At 41.0% G+C, this 12,597-nt stretch overlaps 1 protein-coding gene across 1 annotated transcript in view; it reads right to left on the minus strand.

Annotated features, from left to right (window-relative positions):
- Window positions 1-12,597, minus strand: part of FARSB (phenylalanyl-tRNA synthetase subunit beta) — a 53,545-nt gene that overhangs the window by 18,841 nt on the left and 22,107 nt on the right. Inside the window, exons 15-16 of the mRNA XM_024563891.3 lie at window positions 12,061-12,178; window positions 261-416 (exon numbers count right to left, since the gene is read on the minus strand). Of these exons, the coding sequence (XP_024419659.2) occupies window positions 261-416; window positions 12,061-12,178 (274 nt within the window). The remainder of the gene's footprint in view (window positions 1-260; window positions 417-12,060; window positions 12,179-12,597) is intronic.

Genomic DNA, 12,597 nt, shown 5'->3' on the forward strand with positions numbered 1-12,597 from the left:
GGATGAGAAACGGAAATTTCGGAATTCCTCGGACGGTGGGAAACTAGCACATTTGGAATATAATGGGAGTGTGCTGCGCAGCACAAGAGCTCTGAAAAGTGTTTTCTTTAAACGTAGGAAGGAAAGGGAGATTACTAACAAGTAATTGAAATGAGGCTCTATCTCCTTCCTCTCTGCATGCCCCCAAAACACCTTTATCAAAAACAGGGCTGGGCCTCTGCGTCACATCATCACTGACTCTGATCCAGCCGCTGTCTTACCTCCAGAGGCTCTGATCACGTATCCGCCCTTCTTCTCACCGGGAGGCACATCCAGCAGCTGCATGATTCGGTCCAGTAGCCCATGGATGATCTCAAACCCAGGATTCTTGTTGTAATAAACAGCACAAAGATGCCTGTAGTTTCTGGCACCTACATCTGAAATAATAAAAGAACTAGTTACAAGGCCACACTGACAATTACTCAAGAATCTGATTTACCCCAACACAAAGCTGGACAAGATCAACAAAAAAGAAAACCTGTTAGTAAACACGTAGAGAACCATTCAACCTCAATTGCAAAATAAGATGGTTTTTAAACCACCAAATTCCCTGAAGTGTTTTTATTTGGGGTAGGTAAGGAAAAGCCTTGATGCTGGCCCAGGAACAGTAAGGCTCCATAGTGCTATAAAGTGGTAAAACTCTTTGTAATCAGTTTAGCAGCGCACATCAGAGCCTTGAAACTTCACAATATTATACAAAGGAAATAATCCTAAATACAAAAAAAGAGAGGCTTCATCTGAAAAGATATTATTTCTGCAGAAAGCATTATTTCCGATTGTGAAATTAGAAACCACGAGAAGTGAGGAAGGAATGGCTAAATAGTACAATCACTCATCAGAATACCATGTGGCTAAGAAGCACCTTTATAAAGATTTATAATAGAGCTAGAGCAAATACTTGAAATAGTAAATGTAAGAAAAAAAGAGGAACATACAACAGGTTCAAAAACTAGAAAGCGGAGAAGGGAATGACTGTCACAAAAGTTAGGCAGTGGTTACTCCAGGTAAAGAGAAGGTGATGTGATGGGGAAGGGTCTTTAAAAAGCTTAAGATGCTGGCAGTAGTCCATTTCTTAAGCTGGATGGCTACCCTAGTGCTTCTTTATAGTACTCTTTTAAAACCATATGTTATAAACACTTTTCACAATTAAAGCAGGAAAAAAGCAATATATGAAGAATTACAACTGTGAATAAAACCATAAGCTAAAAAAACTACACACACAGGAAAAAGACCAAACAGATGCACTTACATGTTAACAGAGGTTATGTTTGGGCAGAGATAATTTTTGTCCAAATTTTATCTATTTTCTCTCTTTTCCTTCATTAGTTATGTATTATCCTACCTTGAAATTTAGAACACAGAAACAACAGTACTTTTAAAAAGGTAGTATTGTTCATTTTCAACAACCCAAATAGCCCGGATGGGTGAATGGATGAACAAACGGTGGTCCATCCATACAATGTACTCGGCAAGCAGAAGGCAAAAACCTATCGACGCTCGTGACAGTTCTGACTAATGTCAAGGGTGCTGTGCCGAATGAAACAGGCTCGTCTCAAAGGGCTACATACAGCATGAGTCCATTTCTATGACATTCCGGACAAGGGCAACAGCAGGTAGTGTCTGTCTAAGGTTAGATGTGGAGGAAAAAAATTAACTACAATGGAAACCATGAAGGGTTTTCAGGGTGATAGAACAGTTTTGTATCTTGTAGTGATGGTTACAAAAATTTAAACCCATAATAAAATTATTTTTTTAAAAAAGAAGTACACTACATATAGAGGTAGTCTCAAATTCAATCTGATCATTTGCTTTATAATGGGTATATACACTGTGGCCGCTTAATAAATTCTGGAGGAGGCCACGGCTCTAACACAAATACTGAATGAGTGTTGGTTTCATATCACTTTTCAAATTAGGACCAAAGAAAGAACTAATGTCTATTAGGGAACAAACTAAAAATAAAAAGCAGCTTTATATTAGCATGTATTGAGCCCAAGTTTTTCCACCGATTTATTTTGAGAAGGAAAAATTCTGAGATGTCCTGAATTAAATCACATCAGGCTGCAGGGTGCAAGGAAGAGACAAGAAGGATTCATCAGTTAACAGCAAAAGGGCCAAAACCAACTAATGCCTCCGTACGTTCCTGAGTGGACGCCGAAACTGCATCAACTTTCAGGTGGCCATCTCCTCAATTACCTCGAGAGAATGGCCAACCACCAGAAGGCACTGCATACTGGTCACACATGACCTTTCCAAATCGGTGCCCACAACCAATCCAAAAGCATCATGTACTTCCTTGTGGACCATGCATCTATCCCAGAACTGACCCCATTCTCCTTTTCCAGCGCCCTCTTACCTACAGCCAATGTAAATTCATCCAAAACAACTTGCATCTTTCTTCTCTAAACTCATTGTGTAAAAGAGCCCCAAGCCCTGGCTGGTGTGGCTCAGTGGATTGAACGCCAGCCTTTGAACCAAAGGGTTGCTGGTTCAATTGACAGTCAGGGCACGTGCCTGGGCTGTGGGCCAGGTCAGGTCCCCAGTAGGGGGCATGCAAGAGGCAACCATATACTAATGTTTCTCTCCCTCTCCTTTCTCTCCCTCCCTTCCCCTCTAATATAAATAAATAAAATCTTAAAAAAAAAAAAAAAAAAAGAGCCCCATCAACCCCAGGAAGGCAGGCACGTTTGTCTTCTCTGTGTCCCCTGCTGTGGGTGGCTCGGACCATATGCTCTGGGACCTGGTCCTTTCTCTGGCTAGCATATGGCTCAATAAACCCTTTCTTTCAGAAAAACTTTCAGTCTCGAAAGTTTTTGATAACAATTCCCATTGCATAATTGACACAAAATACTGAATGCCTTACCTTCCAGATAATGAAATAAAATGTTATTTTAAGATACTGTACTCTACTAAAGTAATATAAAAGTGAGCACATAAATGGGGTAAAAGGAAAAGAGAAATCAATGTTAACTATTTACCATGTGCCAGGTACTCAGTATCTACCAATCAATGTATCTAGAATCCTACTGAATTCTCAAGAAAATCATGTAAGCTGGGTTTCATTACCCCTATAAAATAGAATGGGGAACATAAAATGGAGAAACAAAAGCTCAGAAAGATTTTGCACAAAGTCAAGCCAACTAGCTGGAGCTACCTGTAATTAATTACACAGCTAATAAGTTTTAAAACCAGGATTTGACCAGAATCATCCGACTCTAAAACTCATGCTCTTTCCACTATCCAGTGGAAATCTCTAACTCTCCCAGGGATTTAGATGACAACAAATAATTTAAGGGCAAACTTATATGTGGCTATATAACTACCTAATATAGTCAAAGATTCCATTCTCGAAATGTTTTTGACATGATAAGCTGATGTTTGAGTGTTCTAAGAATTCCAGTTACTGGAGTAAATTCTTTTTAGAAGTCAGTTAACTGAAGTGTCTAGCCACCAACAACATTGTCACTCATGGAAAGTGTTTTCTAAGTCGAACGCTGACGGACCACTCGTGGCAAAATCACTGTTCTTGCCACGTGACCTTTCGCAGGAGCTGCTATGTTCAGGCACTCCTCTCTAGGTACCCCCAGAGGGTAACGGGCAAGCCAGCACAGGGCCTGCCCGAACAACGCTTCAGCAATCATTTTCTGCATAAGCGAGTAAGGCCTGGAAAGGGAGGTAGGCACACACAAATAACTCTTTAACACGGCCAAGGCCAGACCACAGGCCACATTCCAAGTCAGCACAAGAGTCAGCTGATGTAGAAAAGTGAGTACTGCATCGCCGTCACTCTCCATTGTTTCCATTTGCAAGGATGAAGAATTTTGGCATCTAAAAGCTTTAATGGAAGGTGGAAGAATAGAGATTGATATTAAAATCAAGCAGGCATAAAACCTCAGTAAGCCAACCACATGCATAAACTAATATGAGGGGCCTGATTCCTCTGTAGGAACAATCTTTCCCCTTCTCCCTCTTGCCCTGTCCTCCCCTCTCCCTCCCTGAAGGAAAAAAAATGAAATGAAACAGAACTAAATTGCCCCTTTCATAATACCGAGTGCTCCTGGGCATCTCTGCCATGTGGTACCCATTTGTTGGTGTCACATGCTTCCACATTAACACGCAGACACGAACTGAAACTACTTTGTTGTTCCACTAGTGCTGTGAGAGAACAGCCCGGCAGTAATGCCGCCACTCGGGGAACTTCGCAAATAAACTGGAAGCTTTGTTTGGGTAACCTTTGCTTTGGTAACCTTTGCCTTGGGACACTTCTTTGCTGATTTCCAAATTACGTAAAACTTATCTTTCTGATAAGAGGAATAACATCTGGTTTAAAACTCACAATTTCAAAAAAAATTAAGTGATTATAATGATCAGAATAAAATTACAATAGAAATACAGGACTTTAAAAAAACTACACTCCAAGAAAGGTTTCGGTATGTTTATAGCATATACATCACACACACACAATAATGAGCTATAAATTTTTAATTTTTAGATTCAATTTTGCAATATTTTTAAGAAAGGTCACTGACTTTTAGGGCTTTGTACTAAACCCACCATAAGAATTAGATTAAACTCATTACTTAGGTGGCCCCTCCCAACTGCCACCACTGCCTGGCTGATTTTCCACATTTCCCGAGAGCTACCACTCCCTCTACACTAGTTCCTCACAGCTTGCTGAGATAGTCCCTTTACTGCAGCTGAATTGAAAAAGAGAAAAACCACCACATACTCAGTTCCTCCCATTCCCCCCTGGAGAAACGGCTAGGCGTAGTGAAGTTCCCATTTCCTAGTGTTTTGCACTAAAGAACTGTGTTGAATCACAAAGTTCACTGACTGCACTCCACAAAACGAGAACTATTTAAATTTCATGCCCAAATGAGGGTTTGTTGGCAATGACTCAGTCCTTTATAGCTCGGTGACAGACCGCCGTGTCACGCCATCACACAGTCCGCTCTGGAAGTGGGCCTGCCCCGTGCGTCGGCCTGAATTACCCATGTACTGCACGGACTTCAAAGCACTGCCTGGGGAGGCTGATCTAACCCCCCAGAAGAGGGGCAGCTGGCCATGCTCCTGTGCGCTGAAAGAACCTGCCGAACGATGATTTTTCACAAGAGATAAAGGAAACGAGTGGTAGATGTCGTCCCTTACTAGATGACTACTGCATACAACTCCAATTTTTAGAATAGGGTCCTCCTCGGTGTAGACCTCTTTCACTAAAGTACCAATGATTAAGAGCAAATTAGAGGTGTTAGGTTATATTATCATACGGCACAGACTGGAAAAGGGCAGAGTCTTCAACCTTTCCATTTCTATTCTCACGTTCGCCCAGAAGCCCAAATAGAGATGCCTACAGAAAAAAGCCTACTGGAAAACCAAAAAGGCTTCCAGGGTAACCAGTGGTTGGCATTGGGCTCGAGATTAACAGTCTGGCCATACTCAGAAAATAAAGCATCCTGATTTCCAGTCTATTCCCTCCAATAAATTTCTTTGACATTGGTCCTCAAGAGACTGAAGCTTAAACATTATCTCCTGAAAACTTCCAGATTAGTATTAAGTGATTCATGAAAGCTACAAGAATTCCCTGAAGACATACACCTTAAAAACTAATATCTAATAATCTTATTAACCATGTCATTCCAATAAATTTAATTTAAAAAGTTATATCTAATATAGGAAAACAGGAACCTTTATACATTCCTGGTAGGACTACAAATTTGTAAAAAAATCCTTCCTGGAATAAAATTTGACAAGATAGTAAACCTTTAACGTGCAGATCTACAGACCAAACAATTCTATTTCTAAAAATATATATTTGTATAAAAGTATAAGGATATTCATTGTAACAGACACATTTTAGCAAAACCTTGGTAGCAATCTAAATATTCAACAACAGTCTGAGTAAATAAATTATAGTACATCCATAGAATGGAATATTATGCAGTTGTTAAAAAGGATGCGGTGAACAGAATGTGTTCGTAGAAAAAAGATGGACAGTAAAGCATAATTTCACTGGTGTCAACTCAAAAAAGCATGTATCCAGACCTTTTTTTTAAAGAAACGTGAAACATGGCTGCATGTGAGTGGAAAATGTCTGGCAACGAATTCTAAAAGTAGGACTATGGAGAAGTTGAATATGTATATATTTTTTAAATATCAAGGGAATAGAATTATTTGTAAGTTAGAAATAAATATTCATGGAAGTTCTTAAGGATACTACACATATATTCTCAATTTTAAAAACAAACATAATAAAAAGAGTATTTTTCCTTAAAACGAATCTATATTATAGCACCAAAATACAGATTTTTTCTTCTTTTTTATATAATGCCAAAAGCCAAAAAACAAATGTGAAGAAAAATCTATGACCTTCTCAATACATGAAGGACAAAGTTGTATTCTTGCGGGTTGGCTTTTATTTAGTTAACACAAACCTGGAATGGATTTTTATCTATTAAAAAATATAATACGCAACGCATGACAGATCACATTATACTCACATTAGCAGATCTAACTGTGTGGAACCAAACACACTAAAATAACTTTCTGTATTAAAATGATGTTATTGACACAGTTACGATGCCATCACATGTGCGAATGATGCTACTTCAAATATTGTTAATGTCAATGTTCCTTACACCCATATTTTTTGAATTATTAATTGGAAATCCTACATGCCAAAAATATGAAGTAAAATTAAATTAATCCACACTGATGACATAAGCTCTTCAAAAACCACATTGCACATGTGGATGCTAGGTGATCTCCCATGACTTGATGGCTGCAGAATTAATGGACAACTTCTCAGAGCTGAAGTATCTCACAAGGTCACAATGAAAACACTCTTACTGAGTTCTTTATCCATCAAAGAGTTATAGGAAAAACTATAAAGATCTGAACCCTTTATTTCAGTAGGTTACAATGTAAGACAGGTACATGAATGGTCCAAACCAAGAGCAAACTGAAAGAACAAACCAAATCATAAAAGAATAGCGAATTAGTTATGTTCCCAGCAGCTACAGTGGCCCAGAGAAGAGAAAGGAATAAAAGAATCTTGAATATATTACAACTAAAGTTGGAAAAATAAATTCTGGAGCTCCATAGCCAAATTAGCCAAGGTAAGAAGTAGATCATTCCTGATTAGAAAATCAGCTTCGGTGAGAATGAGAAGTTTCAGGAACTATTTAAAGAGGGACCTGGGAAGCAGAGGAAGACAGACTTGCACCAGGACTACAGCAACGCTCTGGGGAAGGGAATGCTCTGGGCAAGAAGCGAACGGTTGCAGCAGGCGAGCTTGCTGAGGCCAGGGAGGGAGCTGCAGCCCTGTGAGTGATCAGAGGTCTTTAACCTATTCCACCTACTAGAATAATTACTAACCCCCCAAATTCTTTGAATGCAGTAGTTGAAACTAAGGTGCATGGCAATTTGATTATCAGGGTTCTCCACAGCTATACGCCAGCTGACAACAGAATGGCTCTTTTGTGCTAAATCTACATCACCCTCTGTACTTTACAAAGCCAACTAAGTCATCTTTCTTAGACTGTGGCTCCCTTTAAACTTAAACTCAACCCCACGATGCATTTTCTCCTGCCTTTTCAGTGAGCTTCCAGGCATGCTGGCGGCTTCAGTAACCGTCACGAAATAAACTGTGATGGCAGAATTCAGACTGCATTTAATAAAAAGCCAGAATGCCGGACTTCACAAAATAGGGTTGCATAAAGATTAGCAAATCACAATTAGGTCCACTGCTCCTCTAAAGTCATTTTTTACTATTTTGTTTATAGTTTAGTTATCCTTGACATCGAACAGAAAAAACAAAGGGATTAACAACTGGAACCCATCAATAACTCGCACAGCAGCCTGATTTGTTAGTGTCAGTGTTGGCTATACTGACTTTCCCGTTATAAAGCCGAAAATTTACCCCACAACACAAGACGCATGCCACTGTGCCCAACGAAAGAGATCAATCAACTCAGTCCCGAGTCATGACTACTTTTTAAAAAATACTGCAGCAACTTTGGATCTTAAAACTCTGTAAATGCAGTTGCTGGCTCACCCTCAAAGAATTGGAACGTGTCTGAGTCACAGTGGAAGACTTGATACTTGAGCAGCATGCCAGACTTGGTCACTAACTGGGCGGCCAGGCCGAGAGCACCCCAGCATGGACCGTCAGTCAAAAAAGTCCACCCTAGCACAGGAAACCGTCCAATGAGGCCGAGCACGACAGTGGGTCTGGTAGTCTCTTGCTGACTCTTACAGGAACGTGCTCAGGTGTATTGGTGGGAGGAGCACTGAAACCCAGGACAGACCTTTGTTCATCTCCATTGTGGAAGACATGCTCGCCTGAACAGCACTGGCGGGAGGCTGGTGGTGCCGGGTGTTCCCCAAACCTTACAAAGCAAGTTAGTGGCACTGGTCACTGCCGTGCCTGTGCTATCAGGGCACCTTGCACACTATCCATCTATCCAGAAAAGTCTGTTCCCTATCTACTCTGCCTCTTACATTCTAAGCAGCCCTTAGCATAAACAGACACACCAAAACAAAAAAAAAACAGGAACTCAAAAGTACTTTGGGCCATGAATGAGACTGCATTGCTCACTCTTGCCACATATTTCTCCCTCCTTTTTAAAAAATTTTTAAAAGACTTTATTTATTTTTATAGACAGAGGGAAGGGAGGGAGAAAGAGAGGGAGTGAAATTATCAATGTGTGGTTGCCTCTTGTGCACCCCCTACTGGGGACCTGGCCTGCATCCCAGGCATGTGCCCTGACTGGGAATCGAACCAGCAACCTTTTGGTTTGCAGGCCTGTGCTCAATCCACTGAGCTACACCAGCCAGGGCAATTTCTCCCCCTTCTGAATCAGTAGCTTGGGTTTGCCCTATCTAAGGAAAATTTTGGACACTTTCATATTAACTGGAAACCCTCTTTATCATTTCACTTTTCTTGGACTAGATTTTTTCCTTCAAAAACGTTTATTATTTAGGAGGAAATGACTAATGTAAATCCAACAGAGAAATGCTTACTGCTTTGAAAGGCAGTAAAAACGTATGTGCTCATTTCATTAAAAAGAAGTGGGTGATGAATTACTGAAAAAAACAACATTCCTGTTTTTCTTAAGTAAATTCCCACATTAGTACATTTTGGTTTTCTTATCCTTAAAAAAAAAAAAATAGTCCACAACAGAAGAGAAACCAATTAAGCAAAGGTTAGGACAAAAATGAGCCCAAGTGTCTCAGCAAGGGGGGATTGATCCTTGAATAGCCAGCAAAGGTTTTCAAGTCACTCTCACAGAAAACTGCCACACCAGGATCCTCGGTACCTGACATGTGGGGTTGCTGCTACCCTACCAGTAAAAGCAGACACCAAATAGTGCCTGTTTTGTAGCTGGAACTTTTCATCTAACGAAATAAGTGCTGTTATTATCCCCATGGTACAGATGAGGAAACTCAGGCACAGAGAGACTAAATAAATTGCCCAAAGTTAAGCAGCTGGTGAGTGGCAGAACCACGACTGAAGCCTGGCGCGCTGGCTGCAGTCTCCCTTCGGAACCGCTGGGCTGCCTCGTCTAGCAGTCTCTATGTACACCAGACGACAAGTAGGGAGTCCACATGCACATATTTAAAATAATCCATCAGAAAAGCTACTTTTGTTATGAAATAAAATCCAGGACTAGCTGAAGAGGAAACATACTCCAAATAAATTAAAGCAAACCTATGATTTCAAGACGGTAAACTTACAGAGCAGATTTACCTCCTCTCATTCCTCAAATCCCAGTGATAGAAACTTTTAAAGAAAGAGAGTAAACTCAAACGGTGCAAGACAACAGGCGAAAGTAATTATCAGATGCGAATGGCTGGACGGGGAAGGCAGAGCAGAATAATCACAACTGAAAGGAGGAACAGAAGAGGTCTGCTGCAGACCTGAGAACTATCCTTCCTGATGGAATCAGGGCAGCAGAAGGCAAACCTTCGAGTTAAAAAGTGTGCACAGGTTCATCATCAGCAATGCCTGCGGCACTAGCACCGCAGGCTGGCTCTCTCAGTGGGGGAGGTTATCTCTGAGCCTGGGCCTTGGGCAGAGTGGAGGCTGTGTCTAGGCCTTTCCAAGGAATACAGAGGGGAAAACAACAGTAACGGCACCTCTATCCAGGACTGCCGTACTGTAAGTGCTCCGGAGTGCTCCGAAGTGCTCCGAGCCAGCAGCGACACCCTCCTTGTGGCAGTTCTGGGGACCACAGCCTGCTCCTCGCCCTCTCGACTCCCAGTGGCCTGCTTGTGCCCCCTACCCCACCCCCATGCAGCCCTGCAAGGAGCGCTTGCAGTTAGGGAAGAGGCCTGCTGCTAAATCAGTATTCCAAAACTTTTCAGGAAATCTAGTATAACTAACCTAACTCTCTATTTATAAATATGTTTGCATCACCAAGGATCAAAACAACATAAAACTCAGAGAAGTAAGATGAAAGAAAACAAGTCAAAGTTAACAGAAAAACTCGACATTAGAATTAGATTAAATTCATAGTTAGCTGTACCAATGGAGGATGAGGCACAAGACCCCTCATAACTATTTTTAGCTGGCACTGAAAATTTTCAGATTTCTGTTACAAAAGACTTACCACCCAGAGGAAATTCTCTATAGACTGACATGAAAATGAACTTTTATCCTCAAGCATATAAGCACGAAGATCAAAATTCTAACCCTAGTTCTAAGGCCAATATTTATGAAGGCTTAGGAAAATGACCATTTTTCTGTCTTAATTTTCCTATATATTCAAAGGGGAGAGTGTTTTTTGTACCATCTACCTCAAAGACACAGTTTAACAATCAAAAGTGAAAAAGTATGTTTAAAAAACTTTTTCTGAAAAGTAAAAGGCAGCATATAAATGCAAGGTGATGCTGTTGACAGAAAGCAGGCTGCATACTGGGGAGCAGGTGGAACCCAGCGCTGGCTGACAGTTGCTGTGGACGGTCCACGTACAGAGGTTGAGAAAAAGGCCTCTGCTTTTGTTAACTGACTCACAAGAACACACTCGGAATTCTGTAGTCTGGCATAAGACTCGCTGAGTAAACACTGCTGGGACTTGAACTGTTAATTCCTGGGAACCAAGGAAATACTGCCGGCAATTCGGTCATTTGAGAGGACTGCTCACCGAGAGAGGACCTCGTATGCAGCTCGAGACGGGCAGACACAGGTGCGTTTGCAGACACAGAGAAGTCTGAACGGTACACGGGAAGCTAAGACAGGCTTCCTCAGCAATCAGGTGTAAGCACTCACTAAATACACATTAATTAAATGACCACTACACTCCAAATGCTGAACCAAACAACTTGCTCTCCTAACAAGTCCAGATCATACTCAAAAGAGACAAAAACAGGTAAAAAACATTCACAGTCACCAACAGGCAAAACACAGTCATCAGGACACCAGTGGAGGTGACAGTCGCTGCTGCTGCCACCCAGAAGGGCAGAAATCCAGTGCCTGACATGACACGCACAAACGCCGCATCATACACGGAAAACAGAAACACCCCAGTGCTTTTCAAGCTGAGGTTTCAACAGGGCTCTCCCAAAATGTTACTAAATTCTGTGCTAAAACTTGCTTTCTAGTAAAAGAAATAAGAGAGAGAGTAACCAAATATCTGGACCTTGCTTGGATTCAAATTGATTGTGAAAATTAAATTTATGAAACAATTGTGAAAACCGAAATGCTAGGTAAATGTCTAATGATAGTAAGGTGTGATACTATTATGTGGGTTATTTAGAAAAGACAAAAATGACAGGCCTTATCTTTGAGAAAGAGATACTAGAGTATTTGCTGATGCAATGTTATGCCTAGGAGTTACATTACAGTAATATGGGGAAGTGGGCTGAGTGTAAATGGAAGAAGCCTAGCCAGGTTTTGATAATTGTTGAAGCTGGGTGTTGGAGTCGTGAGGGTAATTATACTATTTTCTCTACTTTTGTATACAGTTGAAATTTCCATAATAAAAAATGCTTTAGGTATACAAACCAAAGGTGGTTTCTTACCTCTGCTAGAATCTTTTACTACGATGTCAGAGATTTCAAACAGTTTCAGAGGAAGAGGCATCTTCCGATTCGCTGCTATGGTCTTGAGGAGGCCAGGAAGAAGGGTAGTGCGCGCCACCTACAGGAAAAGACAGGAAATTGCACTGACCAAATTGGAACCAAACATACAGTACTTCCCCCTTCTCATCAAGGGATATATGCCCAAGAGCCTCAGTGGGTGTCTGAGACCACAGATAGTACTAATATATGTAATATATGTGTACTAATATATGTAAATATGTAATATATTAGTACTATCTGTAATATATACAGGCAGTACCTGTATATATACCTATGATAAAGTTTATGGTGTCACCTAGGAATATGTGAATTGCCAGCATCATCGCTCTCGTGCTTTTGAGGCCATTATGCAGTATAAGGGTTACCTGAAAACGCGACAGCCAATCTGGTAATCGAGTTGGCCGCTAAGTGGCAGGTAGTACGTAACAGTATGGAGGTGCTGGACAAAAGGGTAATTCATGTCCCAGATGGGACGGA

This window comes from Desmodus rotundus, chromosome 2, assembly GCF_022682495.2.
Source record: "Desmodus rotundus isolate HL8 chromosome 2, HLdesRot8A.1, whole genome shotgun sequence".
NCBI lineage: Eukaryota > Metazoa > Chordata > Mammalia > Chiroptera > Phyllostomidae > Desmodus > Desmodus rotundus.